This window comes from Ambystoma mexicanum, chromosome 4q (assembly GCF_040938575.1).
Source record: "Ambystoma mexicanum isolate Mex_15411 chromosome 4q, UKY_AmexF1_1, whole genome shotgun sequence".
NCBI lineage: Eukaryota > Metazoa > Chordata > Amphibia > Caudata > Ambystomatidae > Ambystoma > Ambystoma mexicanum.
Genome location: NC_090928.1, coordinates 302,262,234 through 302,286,537, shown reverse-complemented (window position 1 = coordinate 302,286,537; position 24,304 = coordinate 302,262,234). Strand labels below are relative to the sequence as shown.

Here is a 24,304-nt window from a genome sequence, read left to right as displayed (position 1 = left end):
TTAGGGAACTTTTTATCTAAATGCAAATGGATATCTTGAATTAGGGCTTGATGGAATGTCTCTATAATACTTTCTTTGCACAATTGAGGAGTACATTTCGATTTTGGATTTCATTTCTGCTAGGTTTAAGTGCCTTTCCTGCACACCTAGTTCAGAGCAAATTTTCACCTTGTCCTGGTGTGCGTCTGTTTGGAGAGACATCAGAAGATTAGTGTTTTCAATGTCTCCCATAGTAAGGGTACTCAAAGGGTTGAGTAATGATCTAGAAACAAAAGTTTGAACTTGTGCCGCAAAGAATTTCTTCAATTTGAGTTTTCTTACAAATTTAAATATGTCAATCTGAAAATCTACAAAATTGGTGTTGGAACTTGGCGCTAACAAAAGTCCTTTGCTCAAAACTGCCTCTTCTGAATAGGTTAGAGGTCTACTCGAAAGATTCACTACCAAATTGTTGTTGTTCAATTCCCTAATTGTTTCCTGGTATTCAATCTGGTTAGTATGCCTGTGGGACTCATCTGAGATTCCGCTCCCCCCGTTCCCCTCCTGCCCCTGATTTTTTGAAACGTATTTTACTGATTTTGGTGGGAAAAAAAAAAAAAACGTGCAATACAACGAGAAATCAAACAGTGGTTCAAACAAGGGAGGGGACGGTGCAAGGGGGATAGGGGAGGGGAAGGGTCAAACAAATCAACAACAGTCTTCATGTTGCAGTGAACTTACAGTGGACGGATGGGTTAGGGCATGCGACCCAGAGTTTCAGAAAGCAGGAGGAGTCGCATACAAGGGCTGTCCTTCCAGTGCTGGTATCAGGGGATAGTGCCAGTGTGATGCTACGAGATTTCAGGGGGGTTTGTGGTCGGCGCTGAAGCGTATGTCTCTGAGGAGGGCCTTCCATGATTCCAAGGTGCCGCACTCGGTTTCGCCGCTTGACATGATTCCTTCTTGCCAGGCCCTGGTTTCAGCTACTGTCCATCTCTCGAGTTCTTTGAGCCATCGTTCATGCCTGGGGCCCGACGGCGTTTTCCAGGCCATCGCAATTGTTCTCTTAGCCAGAATGCATGAGATGTCCATTAGTCTGACAGTATGCTTGGACTTGCTAGGTCTGGGGTAATTCCCCAGGAGGCACTCTCCGGGGGTCCATTCGTACCTCGTCATTCCGGCGTCCATGCAAGTCTGTTTGGCTTTGGACCATAGTGTCATCGCCTTAGTGCAAGTCCAGAACATGTGGATCATGTCCGCTTTATCATTCCCACACCATGGGCATGCAGGGGAGGATGTCTTATTGAAGGAGGCGACCCTATGTGGGGTCATGTATGTCCTATACAGGACGTTCAGTTGAATCTGGCCGAATCTGGTATTCCTGGACACTTTTTTGGGAAATATCAGCGCTCTCTCCCATTCTTTATCCGTGATCGGGGTCTCAAGGTCCGCTTCCCATTTCGCCCTCAGATCTTCGCCTTTAGGGTTAGGTTTGTCGCATAGTCTGCTGTAGAGCCTGGAGACTGGTCTCCAGCCATCTGAGAGGTCATGCATTTCTTGAAGAAGAGGATCAGGGGAGGGTTCCTCCGGCCAGCCGGTCCATTGTTTCTTGGTAGTCTGTTTAAGGCGGTGGTACCAGAGGAACTGGCCCGGGGGTATTCCTTCGGCGGCCTTAAGAGATTCAAAGTCCCTGAATTCTCCTTCGTCGTACATGTCGCCCCATGTGTATATGCCGGCTTCTTCCCACCTCCTTGCTGTGGAGAGGTCTTCATCCGTTCGGCAGGTGTCTGCTAAAATGGGATTATCCGGAGAGTATGGGTGTTGTACTCGCCTGATGTAGCAGGACCTGGCCCATATCTTCCTTCCCAGGTCAATCACTTGTGAGGTGACCGGGGATTGTCGTGTGGGGTGCCACAGGGTTTCCTTGGGGATCACATTGTTCGAGGATTGCCTCAGTAGTTCCGTCTCAGCCGAAGATTCGTCCGAGAGCCATTTCGTTATGTGACTCAGCTGGGCAGCCAGATAGTATAACTGGAGATCCGGTAGCTTTATTCCACCCTCTTTGTGTGGCAGGGAGAGAACAGATAGCGACAGTTTGTGCCTGTGGGGGCCCCAAAGGAAGTCCCTGATAATAGCCTCCAGCTTCTTGAAGAAGGGCGGTCGAACGTAATGGCAAATGTTCACGAAGAAATATAGGAATCGGGGGAGTACGATCATCTTGACTATCGCTGCCCTGCCCACCATGGCCAATTGGAGCTTGGACCAGAATTTTATAGAGCGTCGAAGACTCATGATGGCGACCTCAGTGTTGTGTTTGTGCGTGAGTAGCGAGTTGTGGCTTACGTTGATCCCCAGATAACGGAACTTGACCAGCTGCCAACCTATTCCTATCACTGGGAGATTGCTTTCTGGAATGTTGCGTAGGCCCGCCAGGGGGAAGGCGGAGGACTTGCTCCTGCTGAATCGGATCCCCGAGTACTTCGCGTAATTATCTAGTACCTCCAGTGCTGTCGGTGCATTAACTTCGGGAGTGCTTAGGTAAAGGAGGACGTCGTCTGCGTATAGAGATATTATGTGGTGGGCAGTGCCCACCTTGATACCAGCGTCGAAAAACTGCTGCCTGAAGTATAGTGCAATCGGCTCCAGGCCCAGTATGTACAGCATGGGCGATAGCGGACACCCCTGTCTCGTTCCCCTTTGTATTTCCCAGGCTGCTGATACCATTCTTCCCGTTTTCACTCTCGCCATTGGGGAATTATAGAGGACCTCGATCCACCTGATGAAGCCCCCTCCGAAGCCAAATCTTCTCAGGACCTCCCTGATCCATTCCCAGTATATGGAGTCGAAGGCCTTGATAGCATCGAGCGACAACACCGCCAGGTCCTCGTCCCTCTCGTGTGTTTCAGCCATTACATGCTGTAGCCTCCTGAGGTTAGCAGTGGTGTTGCGCCCAGGTACAAATCCGTTCTGGTCTTCATGGACGATGGATACCACCACTCTGGCCAGCTTGCGAGCTAATATGGATGTGAGGATCTTGGCATCGTAGTTTAGCATGGCCAGAGGGCGATAGGACTCACAGTCGGTGGGCGATTTGTGTGGCTTGAGCATAGGGACGATTATGGTTTCTTTCATGGTGTTGGGGAGAATCCCGTTCGTGTATGCCTCCTGGTAGACCTTGTGGAGAACTGGGGTAAGGATGGGCTCATACGTCTTGTAAAACTCAGGTGGGAGGCCGTCGCTGCCAGGGGCTTTGTTGTTAGAGAGGGACCTGATCGCCCCTTGTACGTCCTCAAGGGTGATCTCCATCTCCAGTTCCTCTCTCTGCTCGAGTGAGATGCTGGGAAGTTCTATCTCCTCAAGTGTGTCTATAATGTCTTCAGTAGGAATTTGCGTCTTGTGGGCATACAGATCGGTGTAAAATTTGGCAAAGGCTTCATTGATCCCCAACTGGGTCGTGTGGGATGTCCCATCGGCGTCCCGTATCTCCACTGGGAGGTGTTTGGGGTGTTCCTGTTAGGGAGAATTCTCTGTTTAGGCTGAATTTCCCTACCTAGTGAGTCCCCCAGCAGCTTTGCTGGATTTCTGGGGTTTAATTTTTTTCTCCTGCCAAGAGTGAGACTCTTTTACCCTCACTCTTGGACATGTTGAAGTGTGTTTTCTTGGTTAAACCTTGTGTTGAATGGGCTATGGGGTCTCTTACTCCATAGAGCCTCATGTATTTTTGTGATGTGGGTCACACAGCACCCTCTGTGCCGTGACCCAGGGGTGTCCTAGGGACTCCCCAACATAGACTCCATACCCTGGGACTGACTACTGTCTCCCAGGGCATGTAAAGTCACCAAAGACTTTGCTAGTCTTGAATCCTGAACAGAACCAGTACAAACCATCATATTGTGGACGTACTGGCTGGGGCAATTCGATTGCCCCAGGGTCTGTTAGTCGAGGGGGCACGTCTCCGTCCCCCCTGATCGAGTTTTGGCTGGTGGCAGTGGAAACTACTTTTTATATTCGACCGCGAATATTTCCCTATGGGATTTCCCATTGTTTTAGGCTAACACATTTAATTATTTATTTACGGTAGCCTTAAACATACCGCCGGTTTATATATTTATTTTTATAACTCCGGTTGGGACTTTTTGCCAAAACTTGATTCTAAAATGGCGTTGGTGTTCGCCTCTGTAACTCTGACCCAAAGTGGAGCCCTTTGTTCCACTTTTGGCGGGCTTCTCCACAGAAGCCCTCCAAAGTGGTGCCACTCTGTCTGGGGTACTTAGGAGGGGTGGAGGGGGATTTAGGCACCCTGGACTGAGTTACCTTGGTAACTCAAGTCGCACTCCGTCCTGATTGGCCCAAGTGGTGAGCCGCCCGGCTCACCACTTAGCATGGTTGAGTGACAGCTAGGCTGGGTGAATGGGGGTTTGCTGCATAAAAGCAGGGCTTTGGGGACTGGGACTTCGGAAGTCGCCACAGGACCAAGAATCCGACGAGGGAAGAGCTGAGCCGACCTGCTTCGACGACACCACCCGGTGGAGCCCTGCTGAACCGTCTCACCACTTTTTCCCGACGACCGAGGAGAACTCTTAACGGAGGGGCTCCTTCCCTTGACTGGTGGGGACAACCAGTTTTCGCCTTCTTTCCGTTCCTTGAGGTATCTCGTGGCCGCCTTGCCTGTGCCAAGCACCCCGGCAACCGGAATACCACACTTTACCCCCATACCGCGAAAGTCGGCACCAACCCTTTAACCGGAGGACTCCGCGGCTGGTTTCTTCCCGGGCAGTGCAACGACCCTCTTCTTCTGCTCTTCAGCGAGAACTTCTTCTCCCCTGACCGACGTCGAGCCCTGCTGCCACTGCCTGGAACAACTGCCACCGCTGGAGGATCCTTTCCGCTTAAGGTACTGTGTTCTGCCTGGCTTCCCTTGCTACCGACTGTACGGGGTAGATTTAGTCCCCGGCTTTCGAACCTGGGAGTGCCTGGGACACTTTGGCTAAACTTTCTGAGCCACTCTAACCTCTTTTTGACTCTTTGCAAGACTTTGAATCTCTAACTAACAGTGTGATCTTGGGCACATTTTCGCTCCGGCTACTCTAAGAGTGGGCCCTGCCTAGTGACTTTTGCTCACCTGTGACTTTATTCTTCTGTAAGCCTATTGCAAGTGCTCTGGACCTTAGAGTGGTGTGTCTAACCCATTTCTACTTTTTCTCTCCCTTTCTTGGAAACTACTAGAGTGTCATCTAACGTTAAGCACTCACCTCTGTTTTAATTAAGTGGTGTTTTACCTAGAGTTGTCTAGATAGGAGAAAGGATTGAATCTACTTTCATTATAACTGTGTTGAAGTACTTTTACTATATTTTTGCTAGAGTGTTTTTAACTTATGTGTATTTTAAATAAATAACTATATACTTTTGAAACCAAGCTCTGGTCAGTGTTTGCTTGTGCTATTGTGTTTTGGTACATATTGTGTATACTTTACATACTGCCTAACTCTTCTTGAGAGAAGTCTGACTGCTCAGCCACAGCTACCAGGTAAATCTGGGTGGTACAGACTGCTACCAAAGGGGTTTACTGCTCTACCTGTAGTCTTAAATCTTTTGCAGTGTTCCCCAAGGGAACTGCACAGGTTTCTGCCTAACACTGGTGTACAGCGGTGGGATTTGTATTGAGTATACATTTTATTGTGCTTTAGATACCTTAGTGCAACTAACCACAAAGCTTAGCACTGAAAAAGTAAAACCTCTAACATGTCAGTTATAGAAAGCTATAGTCAAGAGTCCCTTGCAGCCAAAACTGCTGATTGTTTAAGAGTGCTCTGTAAACATAAGGATCTCCTGACTAAGGGCAAGAAAATGGAGCTGATTGAAAGATTGTTAGCTAACCAAAGTCTGGGTGATGGTTCAGAGGAACCTACCACTCCAGCGACTGTAGATGACAGTGTTGAAGTTAACATGGAGCAAAATGTTGATGTTTCTGAGGAAGAGTCAGAAGAGGAGGGTGAGGCTGTTGTAACTGTCCCCCCTAGGCCTCTGCCTGCTCTACCTGCTGTACCTACTGGACCTTTACCAGGTCCCACATTTAGTCCTCAGTACTTTGAACTGGAGAAAATGAAGCTAGAATTGGAGTATAAGAAACTTAATGCTCAAACTGACAAAGAACTAAGGCTAAGGGAAATGGAGCTCAAGTATGACTTAGAAATGAAGAAATTATCTGTTGAGAATGTTTCTCTCTCTGGCTCCTCTAGAAGTTCCAGTCCTAAAAGACCCCGGATGCCTAAAGAATTGGTTGGTATGTATGAGCCTAAGTTGGATGTGTTGGATTGGTTGTCTCTGTTTGAATATAATCATGGGCTCCAGAACATCACAGGAAATGACTTACTCACCTGGTTGTTCTCTAGGCTTCCCCCTGTTGCAACTGATGTGGTAATGGAGATGGGGGAGGAGGATAGGAAGGACTATGAATGTGTGAAACTAGCTTTGATAGCTAGGTTTGGGAAGACCCCTTCCCAGTATCTTAAGAGGTTTAGGAGCCTCAAAAAGCATGATGGTACCCCTTGGGCTACCTGGGTGAATGAATGTTTGAAAAACTTAGAGGGATGGATTAAGGGTTACAAGGTGAACACTTATGAAGGTATGAAGAATTTGTTTATGTTGGAGACTATTTATGATGCCTGCTCTCCTGAGCTCAGACAACACTTGGCTGATTCCAGGGAATTAGATTCCCGGAAACTAGCTAAGGCTGCTGACTTGTGGGTTGCCAACAGGGCCACTCACAAGGATTCTGGGGTCACTCAGAAGAAGGATGGGGAGAAACAGCCCAAAAAGGACTCCAAAGAGAATTCTAATAATTCCTATCCCAAAGAGGGCCCCAAACCACAAAATAACCAGGGTAAGCCACATGGGAAACCTAGTCAGGCTACTGTACCTTCTGGCCACAAGCCAGAAGGAGGTCAGAACAAGCCACCCTTCCAGAGAGCATTTGGACAATGCTATGTCTGTCAGGGTACTGACCATATCAAAGGAGATCCCAAGTGCAAGGGTAAACCTGCAGGGATCAGCACAGTCTCCTTAGCCTTCACTCCTGAGGATGAAGTACAGATGGCTAGTGCCCACTTTGAACTCTTTGCTGAAGAACCCTTGGGTCTTCAAGCAACTGTAAACTTAGAGCCTATGGGTCTGGTTAGTCCCCAGAATAGGGTTGTGTATAACTCCCTACCTGTTAACTCTAAGGTGTATTATGTGGACAGTGTTCTTGTCAATGGCCAGGATACTCCTGCCAGGAGAGACACTGGGGCCAGCAGAACAGTAGTGGATGAAAGCTTCTTTCAACCTGAGGATGTGGCCAAAGCACCCAAAGGTCCCACTAAGATGTCTGGAGGCCCTGTCCAAATGGTTCCTATTCTACCAGCCCTCATTCAGTGTAACAACATGACAGTGAGGATCCCTGTCAGTGTTCAGACTGAGGTACCTGGGAAGGTCCTGTTAGGGAATGACCTAAGAACTCTAGGAGTAGTGTCACATACCCCCAGGCCTCCCAGTATGGAGAAGCAGAACTTAACCAAATTGGCTAGAAAGGCTACCTTGAAGGACCCTTCCAAGCCTGTGGGACCCTCTACTGAGAACCCCACTACAAGCCCTGGTGTTAGTAAGTTGACCTCTAACCCAGGCACATTTCAGGATAGTATGCTAGGAACATGGGCGCCCCAACCAAGCTCCATCATTGTTCCCCTAGTCTCAGAGTCTCTGACTCCCCCTGCTTCTGAGGAAGAGGTGGATAGACCAACTAGGCCCCTATCTGGACCTGAGAGAACTGGTAATTCTCAGTGCTGGTGGAAAACCAGAAAAGAAAAGTCTAAGGCCAAAAACCTTCAGACTGTTGGACCTTCTACTGAAGACCCCAACTCAAATCCTAATGTTAGGGGGGAAACTCCTAAAATAGGTAAGGGTAGATCTAAGAGGAAGGGGAAGCAGGTGCAGTGCCTAACCCCAACCCCTCCAACCAAGAGGCCTAAGACCCAACCTGCTCCCACAAGAGAGGTGGTGAGGAACCTTGGAGGCCCCTCTAGATCTCAGGGAATCCTTTATAAGGACCCCTTGAAAAAGCCTAACATAGGTTCAGAAGTTGTACCAACTTCTGAGGGACTGGTCAACCAGATCCCCTATAACAAAAAGACTGATGTTCCTCAAAGGGTTTGTAGGTCCTTTAGCTTGCAAAAGAAAACCTTTGAGTTCTCCCTTAAGCATAGGTCAAGGTGTCACCATCAAAATGCTGATGGACTCTCTAGGATGTATATCATCGACTAGAGGTATGAGGTTCATCCAGGAGTGGATTAAATCCTCCTGTCCCTTAGTCTGGGGGGGGCGAGTGTTAGGGAGAATTCTCTGTTTAGGCTGAATTTCCCTACCTAGTGAGTCCCCCAGCAGCTTTGCTGGATTTCTGGGGTTTAATTTTTTTCTCCTGCCAAGAGTGAGACTCTTTTACCCTCACTCTTGGACATGTTGAAGTGTGTTTTCTTGGTTAAACCTTGTGTTGAATGGGCTATGGGGTCTCTTACTCCATAGAGCCTCATGTATTTTTGTGATGTGGGTCACACAGCACCCTCTGTGCCGTGACCCAGGGGTGTCCTAGGGACTCCCCAACATAGACTCCATACCCTGGGACTGACTACTGTCTCCCAGGGCATGTAAAGTCACCAAAGACTTTGCTAGTCTTGAATCCTGAACAGAACCAGTACAAACCATCATATTGTGGACGTACTGGCTGGGGCAATTCGATTGCCCCAGGGTCTGTTAGTCGAGGGGGCACGTCTCCGTCCCCCCTGATCGAGTTTTGGCTGGTGGCAGTGGAAACTACTTTTTATATTCGACCGCGAATATTTCCCTATGGGATTTCCCATTGTTTTAGGCTAACACATTTAATTATTTATTTACGGTAGCCTTAAACATACCGCCGGTTTATATATTTATTTTTATAACTCCGGTTGGGACTTTTTGCCAAAACTTGATTCTAAAATGGCGTTGGTGTTCGCCTCTGTAACTCTGACCCAAAGTGGAGCCCTTTGTTCCACTTTTGGCGGGCTTCTCCACAGAAGCCCTCCAAAGTGGTGCCACTCTGTCTGGGGTACTTAGGAGGGGTGGAGGGGGATTTAGGCACCCTGGACTGAGTTACCTTGGTAACTCAAGTCGCACTCCGTCCTGATTGGCCCAAGTGGTGAGCCGCCCGGCTCACCACTTAGCATGGTTGAGTGACAGCTAGGCTGGGTGAATGGGGGTTTGCTGCATAAAAGCAGGGCTTTGGGGACTGGGACTTCGGAAGTCGCCACAGGACCAAGAATCCGACGAGGGAAGAGCTGAGCCGACCTGCTTCGACGACACCACCCGGTGGAGCCCTGCTGAACCGTCTCACCACTTTTTCCCGACGACCGAGGAGAACTCTTAACGGAGTGGCTCCTTCCCTTGACTGGTGGGGACAACCAGTTTTCGCCTTCTTTCCGTTCCTTGAGGTATCTCGTGGCCGCCTTGCCTGTGCCAAGCACCCCGGCAACCGGAATACCACACTTTACCCCCATACCGCGAAAGTCGGCACCAACCCTTTAACCGGAGGACTCCGCGGCTGGTTTCTTCCCGGGCAGTGCAACGACCCTCTTCTTCTGCTCTTCAGCGAGAACTTCTTCTCCCCTGACCGACGTCGAGCCCTGCTGCCACTGCCTGGAACAACTGCCACCGCTGGAGGATCCTTTCCGCTTAAGGTACTGTGTTCTGCCTGGCTTCCCTTGCTACCGACTGTACGGGGTAGATTTAGTCCCCGGCTTTCGAACCTGGGAGTGCCTGGGACACTTTGGCTAAACTTTCTGAGCCACTCTAACCTCTTTTTGACTCTTTGCAAGACTTTGAATCTCTAACTAACAGTGTGATCTTGGGCACATTTTCGCTCCGGCTACTCTAAGAGTGGGCCCTGCCTAGTGACTTTTGCTCACCTGTGACTTTATTCTTCTGTAAGCCTATTGCAAGTGCTCTGGACCTTAGAGTGGTGTGTCTAACCCATTTCTACTTTTTCTCTCCCTTTCTTGGAAACTACTAGAGTGTCATCTAACGTTAAGCACTCACCTCTGTTTTAATTAAGTGGTGTTTTACCTAGAGTTGTCTAGATAGGAGAAAGGATTGAATCTACTTTCATTATAACTGTGTTGAAGTACTTTTACTATATTTTTGCTAGAGTGTTTTTAACTTATGTGTATTTTAAATAAATAACTATATACTTTTGAAACCAAGCTCTGGTCAGTGTTTGCTTGTGCTATTGTGTTTTGGTACATATTGTGTATACTTTACATACTGCCTAACTCTTCTTGAGAGAAGTCTGACTGCTCAGCCACAGCTACCAGGTAAATCTGGGTGGTACAGACTGCTACCAAAGGGGTTTACTGCTCTACCTGTAGTCTTAAATCTTTTGCAGTGTTCCCCAAGGGAACTGCACAGGTTTCTGCCTAACAGTTCCCGCTTGCAGAGCCAGGCCAGTAGTCTCCCTGGTTTGTCCGATTCTTTGTGGGATCGGGTAGTATGCGTGGTAAAATCGAATTTCTCCAGTCTTTCCCATGCTTGTTGGCATTCTGCACGGGCTTCCTTCAATTTATTCTCGGCCTCTGTGGAGTTGTCGTGAGCGGACTCTAGTCGGGAGATCTCAGCCTCCTGTGCTCGAGCGTTCTCTGCAACTGCCTGCGAGTACCGCCGGCTCTAGATATAATTTCCCCTCTGGTCACCACCTTCATAGCTTCCCATAATGTGCCCCAGGAGGATACCGACCCCATGTTGATTTCCAGGTAATCTTCCAATTTTTCGGCAAGGTCTTCCCTGAACTCGGGATCTTCAAGTGCTGCAGTCGGCATCCTCCATATGGGGATCGGGGGTCTGGGGCCCCTCAATTGCCATAGCATAGTCAGTGGGGAGTGATCGGAGATCGTTCGCCCCAGATACTCTGTAGATGCAGCACATGGGGCGAGCTCCTTGTTGATAAACAGGTAATCAATTCTTGTATGGACTCCGTGTGGGGCTGAGTAGTGGGAGTAAATCCTGTCGGCCGGATGGTGTTCCCTCCAGATGTCGACTAGATTGAGCTGCTCCAGAGTTTCCCTCAGGGCACGGGATGCAAGGTTGCTCGGGTGTGGGGGGGGCAGCGATCTGTCCATGCTTGCGTCAGCAACACAATTGAAGTCCCCTCCCCATATGAAAGTGCGGTCCCGGTGCCGAATCAGTTTTGTAATCATTGTGGCGAAGTACGCCGGTGTTCCGTGATGTGGGAAGTAGGAGTTGACCAAGCAGACTGGGGTCTGTTCCATTGTGCCCCAAATCACTACGTATCTCCCTTCCTTATCTTGTTCACTCCCCTCCATCTGGAAGGGCACATCCGGGCTTATCCATATTAGCACCCCTCTAGCGTATTTGGAGTAGGGGGGACCCTCTCACAGTCCCAGCCCATCGGTCTGCAATCTTGGACATGGCCTCCGCCGTGAGGTGAGTCTCTTGAAGGAGTGCAATTGAGACTTTCTTCCTTCTGAGATAGGATTGTATGCGATTGCGTCTGAGGTATGAGCCCATACCCCTCACATTCCATGTCATCACAGTGAACTGTGCCGCCATCGGGTCTGAGTTTCGGATTTGATGCGGGACTCGGTCTCCGGAGTCCGGCTCTGTTTTAGTCCTCCGTAGGTGGGCTGCGGGGGGAATATCAATGAATTCCGGTCGTCGGGGTCGCGTCCCGGACCCATCTCGGTCTTTGTTGGCGAAAGAAGCATGAAGACTGTATAACTAATAAAACTAATAACAAAACTCAAACTGGTGCGCCCAGCGACTACAACGTTGTTGCGGTGCTCAGGCGCTCTCGAGCCGTTGAAGCCCATCCGGGAGTCGGGCGCGAGCTGGGTCAGGCAGGTGCCCAGACCGGGTGAATTCTACGCTGGGGGTGGGGCGAGGGCCTGGCGGCGGAGCCGAGCGAGGCCGTTTCCAAGTGAAAAACTGAAGTTGGATTACCTTCTGTGTTCCAGCGTCATGTACGATAGTTCTTACTGTTACTCGGGGGTCGCTTGTGGGATCAGGGGGGGTTAGGCCTCATTTTGTGAGTTGTCCTTGCCATCCGCCAGGTTATTATCCTCTTGCCACATGTTGGCTGCCTCTGGATTATCGAGGAATACCACTCTCTCTTTGTAGACGACCCTGAGGCGTGACGGATATAACAATCTATAATTTAGGTTCAGTTGTCGGAGCCTAGCTTTTATCGGGACAAATGAATTCCGCTCTCTCTGAACCTTCTGCGTGTAGTCCGGATAGATGGAGATTTTTGAGTCCCCTCTTTCAATGGGGCCCCCCTCCCTGGATCGCCGTAAGATAGTTTCTCTGTCCTGAAAATTCAGTATCTTAGCGATTATAGGTCTGGGGTGCGATCCAGGGGGAGGGCGCCTCTGGAGGGATCTGTGGGCCCTCTCGACCGAAAATCCCTGGGTCAGTTTGCCGGCCCCTATTTCTTGCAGCAGAAGGGTTTCGACGAAGGATGTGGTATTTGCCCCCTCGTTCCCCTCTGGGACGCCCAGGATCCTGATGTTGCTCCGTCTGGCCCGACCTTCGGCCTCCTCCGCCCTTTCCTCCAGGAAGGCAACTTTCCTCTTCAGGAGGGCAACTTCTGACTTCATGGCTGTAGTGGTCGTGGATGTTTCCTCCGTCGACTGTTCGACGGTCGTGACCCTCTCCGCTAAGTTGCGAGCGTCTTGGCGGATCAGTTGGATATCAATTTTGAATTCGTCGATCTTAGAGTCTATATGCGTTTTTAGGGAGGCTATGGCATCAAGTATCTGAGAGTGATTATCGGCGGCCACCCCTTCGCCCGTCCGGGCGACTTCAGAGGAGCCGGCCCCGACTTGAGTGAGGGTCTTCAGCTTGGTGGAAACGAAGGAGTCCATGGTGGCGGCTCTGGTCTTATTCTTGGCGGCCATCTTGAGGTGATGATTGCGGATGTCCTAGGCCTCAAAGGATAGATCGCTTGCAGGGTTGCTAGTGAGGCCCTCTTCTTAGCCGAAATTTCGGGCCGTAAGCTGTGTTTTGCCCCTGTGTCTGGTTGTGCGACTCACGGAGTCGGGTATCAGAAGAGTAAGGGTAGGCGGGAGGCCCCCCTCGCGGGTGAAGCGGGATCCCGCGCACCCTATCTTGTGGGGCTGGATCGGTAGAGTGATCCGAGCCAGGCCAGTCCTCTGTCAGACGGGCGGCACCCGGGGAAGTCGTTTTCCTTTCTCGTGCTTCCGCTTCTCCCCACCCGACCTGGAAGTCCGTTGGGGGAGGGATACCCCTCGTAGGCTCCGTTATGCGATGCGAGGCGCCATCTTGGATCCGATCAGAGCGGCAGGGGGGGAGAGCCGTTTTAGGGACGCAGCTGTGTCTGGGGGGGCCAATTCGGCGGGCCCAATGGTTATTCAGATGCAGAACCGCTTCCCCCAACCGCGCATTCCTCTGCAAGGGCTGGGGCCGCACATGAGCCGGAGAAAAAGGATCAGGAAACGGCGTCTCGGCCGGAGCTCGGCAGATCAGCTACCGCTCGCCATCGGCGCTAAGCCACGCCCCCCCTCCCCTCCTGCCCCTGATATGATGTTTTGTGTTGTACTATTTTGCACCAATGGGCTTTGAAATATCACTTGTTTTGTTCCCATTTGTTTTGTATTTCTTAATGTACCTTTTCTGTATTCAGTGGGCACAGCTCACTCTCAAGTGGTTGGACCCATACATATTTTCACAGTGTTATAAGAAGAGATGGTCAAGTTTACCAGTGGGCACAGTACGAGAATAGGAAGACCTGTCAGGAGAGCATACGAGGCAGCCCTAAAGTACAGAAATATGCACCTGAAAGGAAGTCCTGACAGGCAATGAAAATTACAAGTGTATGAGTACAAGTGGATTACATGCAAACAAAGCCCTCGCAGGAGAGTATGCCAGACACTGGCAAGCCAAAAGTGTTTCTGTAAAAGGCGAGCCCCTGGCAAGAGGGTTTTCCAGGCAAGGTCAAATTGGAAAATGTTCTATGAAAGAATCCTGGCAGAAAGTTATCAAGAGATAACCAAGGAGTGTGAATAAAAACATATCCTGGACTAAGAGGAAGCTTGGCAGGAGAGTACACCAAGCAGTACTTTGAATACTAATTTCATTGCTATAAAGGAACTCTAAGAGCTGCTATTAAGTGAAGATAATTCATGGGGAAGGGAAACCCCCTCTGGAGTTCTGAGCATATTTATTTTTGGAACATTGGTGTGAGAGTTAATATTTTTTCTTTTGAACATTTTATACACTTTTCAAGGCCAAAGACATTTCCCATTCACTTTAGAGTTGATTTTAGAATTTGAGGACCAGAATAGTACTTTGGACACAGGTCTTATTGTTTTGGACATTCTGACAAAGGTTCAACCCATTCGTTTTATTTTGGTATGGAAAATACCTCTTAGAGAAGGGACATAGAGGCGTTTTACCAACCCATTTTGTTTAATAAAAGTCTATAGCCAAAAACATGAATCCACTGTGTCTGAGTTTTCATTCCTGACCCTTCACAGATCCCAACCTCTCTGTCAGCTGTAACATCTGAAGCTGGCAGAGGCGTTCACGATTTCAGTGAAGGGAGCAGGTTCCACCTCGTCTACGGAATCAAATCCAAAATGACATGCAAGCCGAGAAACATGCAGACAGCTTGTATCCACCTGTTACCTCACTTTAGGGCATTTTTGCATCCCTAGCAAAATGAGCGGCTCATTAGCGTTACGTGCTAGGCATCTGTTTTAAATAAACACTAATTATGTTTGGTGATAATTAGCTTTGTAGAGATCACAAATCACTTTATCATGAGTAAGCCCAGTGCGAGACACATTCAATGCAGTATGTCATGCTCCGTTACGCTGGATGTTTTTAGAACTGTTTGAAAACAAGACAATTTGGGTAACTCAATTGCATTGTGTGTCACAATCTAGACTATTGAGATCAAACTCAGAAATCTGCCGTTTATGGAGGTGTTCTCTTTTGATTTTAAATTAAATGTTCTTTGTGTTTATTCCATGTGTGAGGATTTAGCCTCATCTTTGCAGTTGCGAATTCCTGAACCTATGTATGGTCAATTTCTTATATGCACTTTAAATATCTTTTTTATTGTTTTCTATTCTATTCCTGCAGATTCTCCTGCTCTCAAGCAATTAAACGAAAGCTTTCTAGAGTTTGCTAAGGAAAATAATTATAAAGTACTGAGTTTTGCAGAGAAGTTGCCAACAAGAATAGGCAGAATGGTTAAACTGCATGTTGTACCAGTGGAATCGGCAGGTAATTATAATGTGCATGTACTTTATTCATTGCTGCTGCAAGCTAATTAAGACTGATAGCCCTTCAGTGAAGTGCATTGCAACATTTCTAGTTAAGGGTTGAGAGGTATCATAGACTGAGGGATCAACAAAGAACCTGAAGCTGTAGATATGGTATATTGTGGGATTATCACATGCAGCACCAGTGTTAGGAGTAAGGTGTATCCAAAACAAATTAGCAGTGCGATAGCTCCAAGGGAGATATGGCAGGTGAGTGCAGTGTCCAAGTCCGAGCCTCGAAAGGATTGGGATCAACTGTCCAACTGCCCCAGTCTACAAATGTGCACTTTCATGGCTAAATTGCCTGGAAGGAATTGTACAAAGTCAAGTCATTCACATTTCTTTTAGCTTCCAGTTGCTCCACCACTTTAACGTAGGTAGCCCCCAACCTAGGCCTCACTGTTTTTGCCTTTTGCCTCTTTAGCTTGCCCAATATCGCAGTGTTGGTCTAAACCACTCTGTCCACACATTCCTTCTCTCCTACCATCCTCCGTCTCTAACCTCCCACGGTCTCACTTGCCTGGTTCTCCTCTCCAACCTCCTCCTATGGCACTTCTCCTCCTCTTTTCTTTTCTCCCTCCTTCAAAATTCTCCTCTTTGATGTTTTTTCCTTCCTCCTCCTCTTTGATCTTCCACGACTACACTATTGTCCTCTACCTGATGCTTCTTCATTCCTCCTGCCTTGAGCTACACACATTTTTGCTGCCACTCAGACTATAAAATCACACCCTCTGCTGCCATGCTTATTTCTATATCCCTGCTCCTTTTGGTACAGGGGCAATGAGGGTCCTACTATGAAAATGCAGACTCTCTGAGTGTTTTCAGACCAGGAATGGATGGTCACCATTAGGCTCTTTATATTCCTCTGTATGCCTAATTGTGTGTACTTCATTTGCTCCTGCCACAGCCTCATGGGGCATGTCTTCATTAGGATAATCTGCCATTTTTTAATCAGGTACCCCGACCATGGGCCCCCATGTGTGTGTCCCTTTGCTCCTCTTGAATACTGCCACTGGCTCATGAATCTCCCCTTAGCTCCCCGGATCTCTCCTGCTACCTCAAGTGTTAGGTAAGCATGTGATCCCATTCACTGTGTACCCTGCGAACTGTGCTTGCCTGTTGTACTCTCCCTCCTCATCTTGTCTCCTGATCGGGATCTAAGCTAGTCGGTCACCAGTGCTGTTTTGAGCAACCAACATTTGAGGGGTTGCATGCAAACAGAGTCTTGAAGTTTGGGCAATGGCATGAGCCATGGGGTATACTCTGTATCTCGCCTCTTGGGTGAACATCTCAGAGAGGGTGGTTTTCCATGGCCCCCATGGTTTCTCTCGCCCAGGTCTGTGGTTCCCCCTCAGAGACTTTTTTTCTAAAGACAGACAGCAGATGGTGGTGATGGGACAGAATCTCACTAAACTGTTTAGTACTCCATATGGTGTTCCTCAGGATTCAAGCCTTTCGCCGGTGCTATTTAATCACTCTATGGAACCAATGGGCAACCTGATAGATACATTTGACTTACATATGCATCAGTATGCCGGTGACACACAACTATAACTCAAAATCTCATCTGAGAAAGATATTTCATGGATAGGCAAATGTCTGGCAGAGTTCGAAACCTGGATGTCGAAACATTTTCTAAAACTGAATCAGTCCAAGACGGAATTTCTTCTACACGCTTGTGCTGGTAACCAACCTGTCTTTCTAAATTGGTCCCTACAGACGAAACTCCCAGGCTTATAATCAGGATTCTCTCAGCTGGTTAAATCTTTGGGCTTTACCTTACATTCTTGACTTACCTTGATATCATATACCAATGCTTTAGTAAAATTGGCTAATGTTCACCTTTTTGTTGTGCGGTCAGTGAAATCTTTTATTTAACCTTTTATTTAACCTTCCCACTTTCACACCTTTGTGCATTCTTTAGTCCTATCCCACATTGACTATAGTAAATCTATTCTCTCTGGCATTCCACATTCTGCCCTGCCTCCTTTAAAGCAGTCTTTAATGCTGCAGCACAGTTGGTAGTGGGCACACAGAAATGTGCTCATTTTACACAGATAATTTTACTTTCTTCACATTGGCATCCTCTGGAGGCCAGGTTTGCCTTTAAACTGCTAGGCATTACTTACAAAACAATCCCCCTCCCACCCACCACCAGTTATTTGGCTGAGAAGCTAAACATTTCAGCGGGCTCAAGATTCCTAAGAAGGCAGCCTTCTCTTCGGCTGCAAGGCCATAAGTTTAAGTTGACTGCCTCTATGGAAAGATATTTTTCTGAAGCCGCAGTATCAGCTCGGAATACTTTACCTAGGGACCTTCTACTTGAAGTTGAGCAAAAACTGTGAAAATCGGGTTGTGGCAAGCCGTTTTTTTAAACACGGTTATTCTTATTCTGCAACTAGGTAATATGGTTTTAAATGGAATGTGTTTGTAGTCTTTTCGATTTGTAGTTCTATTTGAATCATGTATATATTTTATCATTTTACTTTCTTAATTTTTAAAAAAGATAATTTTTTTCAGAAACATCTTCTACTAGGGCACAAATTATTTCATCCATGAAAAAATGCTCCTGAATGTTTGAAGAACATGTTTTTCATTCTGAAATTCCAAGCTTTAAATGACACAAATGAAATTTTGCCCACATGTGTCTAAGTCCCCTGTCTGACTCTGGGGACCACAAAGGGAGTGCCATTTGGCAGAGGATAGTCCTGCAGATCACCAGAAACCCTCCCGAGTGAGGGACCACAATTTATTTTTACATTTGTTTGTTGGCATTTATTCAGTGTACATTACAGTATCATTCCAGGACACAGTTGTAGAAGAGTATCGTGTACGGTATCCAACTGGGATCAGCAAGTCAGATTGGCCAATGAAACTTGTTAACTAAACATAAAGAAAACAAACACTCCATACAAGTCTAGCTTTTCCGCCTGATAAGTGTGAAGTGCCCCACCAGTGTCGGTGCAATTGTACGCAAGGCTTTGCAGTGTTTCGGGGGAGGGGTTTGGGGGGGAAGCCTCCCATACACTTGTTCCAGGGTCAGTAGGGCTAGGGCATGGTTTTTGTGTGTCATCAGTTTGTTCTTCCCGCGTGCTCATGCCGGATTGTCGTCAGACGAACGGAACATATCCACCAGTGATCTCTGGGCTTCTAGGGTGACAGTAGGGTTATTGTCCGGGGTTGACATTGATTTAGTCCAGGCCCTGGTCTCAGCCTCGCACCAGGTTTTAAAGTCATGAAGCCAAAGTTTGTATTGTGGGCCCTTCAGTGATTTCCATGACATGGCAATCTGTCTTTTTTCGGAAGAATGCACGCCAAGTCCATAAACCTGATAACATGCTTGTATTTGCTCTAACTGGGGTGCGCTCCTAGCAGACACTTCAATGGGGTCCATTTGTATCAGACTACCCAAACTGCCCTGCATACGCCTTCGATTTGGGACCAGAAGGCCTGCACTATGGTGCACTTCCAGAACATGTGTAAGAGGTCTGCCTCGTCTTGGTGGCATCTAGGGCAACAGGGTTGTACCTCTTTGTTAAATTTAGCTACCCTGCTGGGGGTCATATATGTACGGTGGAGCACGTTCATTTGCAGCAATTTAAATCTAGCATTTCAGCACACCTGCTTGGGCAAGCTAAGTGCCCACTCCCATTCTGGGTCTGTGATTTCAGTGCTCATGTCCCTCTCCCATTTTAGTTTCAGGCTGGGGTCACTAATTCTGACGCCTTCCAGTAGGAGGCTATGTAGTCTGGTCACAGGTCTCCAGCCATCCTCTAGCATGTACATTAAGGCTAGTAGTCCCGTCTCTTCCGGTTCACCAGGCCATCCCCCCATTTGTGCCTCGTGGTTCCCCTTACCTTCATGTATTGTAGGAATTGTCCTTTAGGCAGACCCGACTGTTGAGACAGGTTGTCTATGTCTCTGAATTGGCCATTTTCAACATGTCTCCCCATGTGCAGACCCCCCACTCCTCCCAAAGTCTAGCCATACCTAGGTTTGTTTCAGTGTCAGCAGCTATCGGTACGTTGGGTGAGTATGGGTTCTTTATCTTGAGTAGTGACCTTACCCTATGCCAAATCTGTTTACCCAGTTTCACCAGCTTTGGGCTGTGGTCACGCAGCTCGTTGGGAGCCATATGATTTTGTTAAGCCTAGCTGGGGCCACCAGCTGTTGTAGCAGTTGTGATTCAGTTGTGGGGTGGTCTGCCAGCCGTTTTGTTACAAAACTTAGTTGGGTGGCTAAGTAGTATAGTTTGAGGTTTGGAAGCTGTGCCTGACCATCTTTATAGGGAAATTGCAACACGCAGAGTGCTAGTTTTTGGTGGCTTGGAAACCCCTAATTATTGATTCTAGGCGGTGAAAGAAGGCCAACCCTATGTAGTAATGAACGTTTCTAAAGCGGCAAAGAAACCATACTATCATTTTGATGACGGCGATCTTACCCATAACTAACAGTGGCAGTCTGGACCAAAAGGACATGGATTTTTCAAGGCCCCCCATCACCCTGAGAGTGATGTGGTTGTGTGTTTCTGTGGGTGTGTGTGCAATCAGTATACTCAGGTATACAGCCCACCTAGTTCACTACCCTTTCAGGTACAGTGACTATGACAATGATTTTGGAGGCACTTCGTTATTGGGTGTGGGTCCCAGACCCTTCTTAGCTCTTTTGGATTCTCAATTATACCCAGTTCAATATCCTATCACATATTCTTTTTTGTCAGGTCCCAGACCCCTTTGGTATTGGTTGCTTTCTCTCTCTTGTGGTCTAGGAAGCCCTGGTCTCCCAGTCCACCAGAGACTGCCTCAAAGAAGATGACTTTTGATGTCACTCCTTATTTGAGGTCCCAGACCTGTGTCTCACTATGGTATGGTCCTTAAGGGTTCCCAGCAGGCATCACAGCCTCCCAGCCCTCCTCTGGTTGCTCACCAGTCTCCCTCGGCTGCTTCTGGGTATCCTTCTCTCTCCAAGCTCTGCAGCGACTCAGCAGCGGCTTGCTGCTTTTGGGCGGCATGTTCCGGGCAGACCATGTGCTCCAACCTTCTTGACCAACTGGTGATTCCTCCTCCTGCTTCCAGGCATGGATCAACCCCGGCAGACTGATCAGGGACATCTCTGCCGACAGGCAAGCGTCCTTCCCTCGACTGCTTTGTTTAGCTTCTGGCTGCGGGTTTCGCAACTCTTGGTTCCTCCGGGGACGATCTCTTTCCATGTTTGGATTTCCCTCTTTTATTTTAGTTGTACCTTTCCAATAGGAAGCCTTTAAAGACTAGACCGCTCAGTATGGTTTATAGAGGTGCTCTTCATGCTTCCGCACTTCTTCCTCGCCCCAGTACTGATCTTGTGTACTCCCAGTGAGTAAGTTGGTCTCTCCCTTGTCTCGTGAATACGGGATATAGGTCCCTTGGGGAGCCCACACTCTTCCTTGTCACAGTACTTTCTACCGTACTGGTTTTAAGGAAAGAGCTAGGAACTCTAGGGATGATGTTGTACAGGGTTGGTGAGGAAGGTGGGTTAAGGTAAGGTGGGCCATTGGTATACCGCATACTCCCCAGGTCGTCGCTAATCCCATAGGCGGATTCCCTCCCCATGAGATCCACCCACTGACTACCATCCCCGCAAGGACTATCGGGTAGCGACCTGGCCTCATGAGAAGGGGCTCCCCCTAGAGGAGAAGTGACGGCATCCGGAGATTCGTCACATAGGCACGAGGTCATTGATGCAATATCTGTGCGCCAGTTGGTGCCTCTGAGGGAGTGAAGATGAAATGATCATGTGATTGCCCGACAAGTGACCTTTGGGCTAAAAGCAAGTCCCCACAACTGTTGCCCCACAAAAATATTGCCATACAAGAATGGCACCATATTTCTGCGGCAATATTATTCATTAAACCTGCAGGGGACACCCCCGCAACCGCCATATTATTTCAAAGGGAGCGGGGAACACTCCCGCAACCCCCACTCCCATTTACCCCAAAAATTACCCTCACTAATAATATCACCTATGGCTGTTCCCGACGACCGTATATATGGTGATATTATTAGTAGAGATAATATTACTTGATACCCTCATGGATTCATCACTAGTTGGGACCCGTTGGAGCCACTCACAACCTGCACTCACCAGGATGGAATAGTGGTGGGAGGTTTGTGAAACACACAGATCCCGAATGAAGAGTGGGATGATTCAGGGTGTTGGAGAGCTCCCCAGGAAGAGGGGGAGCTTGAAGAAGAGTTGTGTGTCATTTGCGTAAAATTGGAAATGAGGAGAGAAGGTGGAAATCGGGTGAGCAACAGGTGGTTAAAAACCAAGGAGAGAGGATAGAGCCCTAGGGAATACCGCATGTATAGAGAATGGTGGTGGAGGAGAAGGAGCCCAGGAGCACCTAGTAAGGGCATCAGTGAGGAAGGCGGTCAACCAATCCAGTGCCCAGTGTGAGATACCAAGAGTATTTTAGAGCCGCTTTATGAGGATAGAATGGTTGACTGTGTCAAAGGCGGAAGAGAGGTCAAGGAGAAGGCGAACAGCAGGAGAGTTAGAGTAAAGATTTGTGAGCAGTTCTTCACAAGTGTTTAGGAGAGCGGTTTCCATGCCTCTGGATGCTCAGAATCTAGTTGATGTTCTTGTAAACAACCAACAAGCTCAGTGTGTTGGGTCAGTTGGGGGATGACCAACTTCTTCAGGATTTTCCCAAGGAAGGGTTTAGTAGCGATAGGGTGGGAGTTGACCAGACACAAAGGGTTCAGAAGCGAGTGCTTGAGAGAAGAGGGGAAAGAGCCAGTTGCTATGGAGCGATTGCAAAAGTCTGCAAGAACCGAGCGAGGGAGGAGATGTGTCCTTAATGGTTCTAGAAGAACGGGGAAGACACCTGTTGGGATGAGACCTTCATAGAGCGGACTACTGTAGATATCTCATCCATTGTGATAGGTGAGAAGGCAGACTGAGTGGGAGAGGGTGGAAGAGAAGCCAAAAGAGGCAGAGGGGCAGTGGGAGAAATGGAGGGGGGGGAGAAGAAAATGAGGTCAGAATGTCCTCAGTTTTAGAGGTGTAATGGGTGGGCAGTGCAGTACAGAGGGCCTGAGAAGGGAGAGGTGGGGTGGAGACTGCAGATGGATTAGCTAGTTCTTTCAGATTTCGAAGAATTCAGCCGTGTTGTTAGAGGCTCCAGAGATGTGAGCCCTCTTCTTGGAGCAGATAGAGAGACAGTATTGCCTTTGGAGTAGATGGCAGGCCAGTTTGGCAGAGGATGAGTCAGAGCTCTGCCACTTCCGTTCAGCAACTCTGCACTTGCGTTTCAGAGCGGCTAGATCTGAGTCGTATCAACTATTATGTAGAGGCAGGTTTCAGGTGGATCCTCATGACAGAGCCAAGAATATCAAGAGTGTTGGTGATAGGAGGATGGAGGTTGGCAAGGATAGAGTTGGTGGGAGAATCAAGCGAGGGGAAGGAGAAGGGATTAAGGTGGAGGGAAACGCAGCAGCTGACACTCGGTTCATCAGCCGGATGACCGCGAAGAAGGCTGGCAGTGCTGGTGGAGGCTCGGTCAGGGGGCCTAGATGTCCCAGAGGAGAAGAGAGGAGAGAGTGATCAGACCAGGAGAGCAGGGTAGAGAGCGAGTTGGAGAGCGGGAGATCAGCGGGGATGAAGGCATCAAGAGTATTTCCGACAGTGTGGTGTAAGGAACTGATGGTGGCAACAGTAAAGACAGACGCAAGTGATCACAGTTCAGGGGTGTTTATTAAACTGAATATGCATGTTGGAAAAACGCCTAATCTAAACCTAGAGCTAAGATGGGAGCAAGCTACAACCGTCAAATGAAAAATAAGGCAGTCTTCTTGGTTTCTTGTCAAATAAAAGGGCCTATTCTTAGAACAAACTATTGGCAATCTTTACAACTAAATACCAAAAGAGTGTGGAATAAGGTTCATAAGAAAGAAAGAATTGTTCACAAATGATAAGTCAGGATGTGTAGCCGGGGGTCTCCCTTCCCCCCCGTTTTGAGTACAAGACAAGGTGGGGCTCCTGAGCACAACATACTCTCGAGCTTTCCCAGCACGAGACGACAGCTCCGTTCTCAGCTATCAGGGCCTTCGATGGTCAAGTCTCTTTTCCCTTAAAAGTCTCTTGCCTTCGAGGACCAGATGTAAACAAATAAACAAACAAAAACGTTATCTCGGTTGTATTTACATGTCATTGAGGTGAAGGCTCTTCACCCCTGGATCCCCCTCTTCCGGGTCTCAGATCCTAAAGAAGTTCTTAACTATATTAGGACCTTTAGTAGTTAGATCTGCTACTGCCGGTGACCTGATATGTTCAGTATAACAGAATAAAATGTCCTTCCTCATGGCACTTAGGGTGAGGGTTTCTTCAACCCTAGGTCACCCTCTTCTGGGCGCAGACCCCTCTCGAATCTCAGCATTCCTACGTTAGGTTCACTGTGGCTCTTTCACACAACTTTAGGGTGATGGTTCTTCACCCCTGGGTCTCCCTCTGCCGGGCGCAGACCCCTTTCGAATCTCAGCCTCCCTCTATCGGGTTCTCTCTGGCTTGTATTCAAAAACGATTTCTCGGTTACATTCACTTGCTTGGGTGGGGTGATGGCTTCTCACCCCTTGATCCCCCTCTTCCTGGCTAGTGCCCTTCTCAAATGTTTGCCTCCCCCTGTCGGGTTCACTACGGCTTGTCACAGAACACTTTTCACCTTTGGCATTCACAAATCTTAATGTCCTTCTCAACACTTCACTGTGGACATCACTTTGCCAGGTTCACCTTTGTCAACACACGGGTCATCGGGACTTTTACGCTTCGCGCCTTTCCATCGTCATCCCTCCGTCGAGTTCACTCTTGCTAACTTTTATCAGTCATTCAATTTCTTATACTTTCTTACGAATCTGGATTCACTTCCTTTAGCTTTTTAACTTCTACCGGTCAAAGACTTTCGACTGTACAGAGGATTTTGCTAG

The 24,304-nt window shown here is 48.2% G+C and overlaps 1 protein-coding gene across 3 annotated transcripts in view; it reads left to right on the top strand.

Annotated features, from left to right (window-relative positions):
• SERAC1 (serine active site containing 1) overlaps positions 1–24,304 on the top strand; it is an 898,347-nt gene that overhangs the window by 795,816 nt on the left and 78,227 nt on the right. For all 3 annotated transcript variants that reach the window (XM_069607873.1, XM_069607874.1, XM_069607875.1), the window contains one exon: positions 15,163–15,306. In XM_069607873.1, coding sequence (XP_069463974.1) covers positions 15,163–15,306 — 144 coding nt within the window. The remainder of the gene's footprint in view (positions 1–15,162; positions 15,307–24,304) is intronic.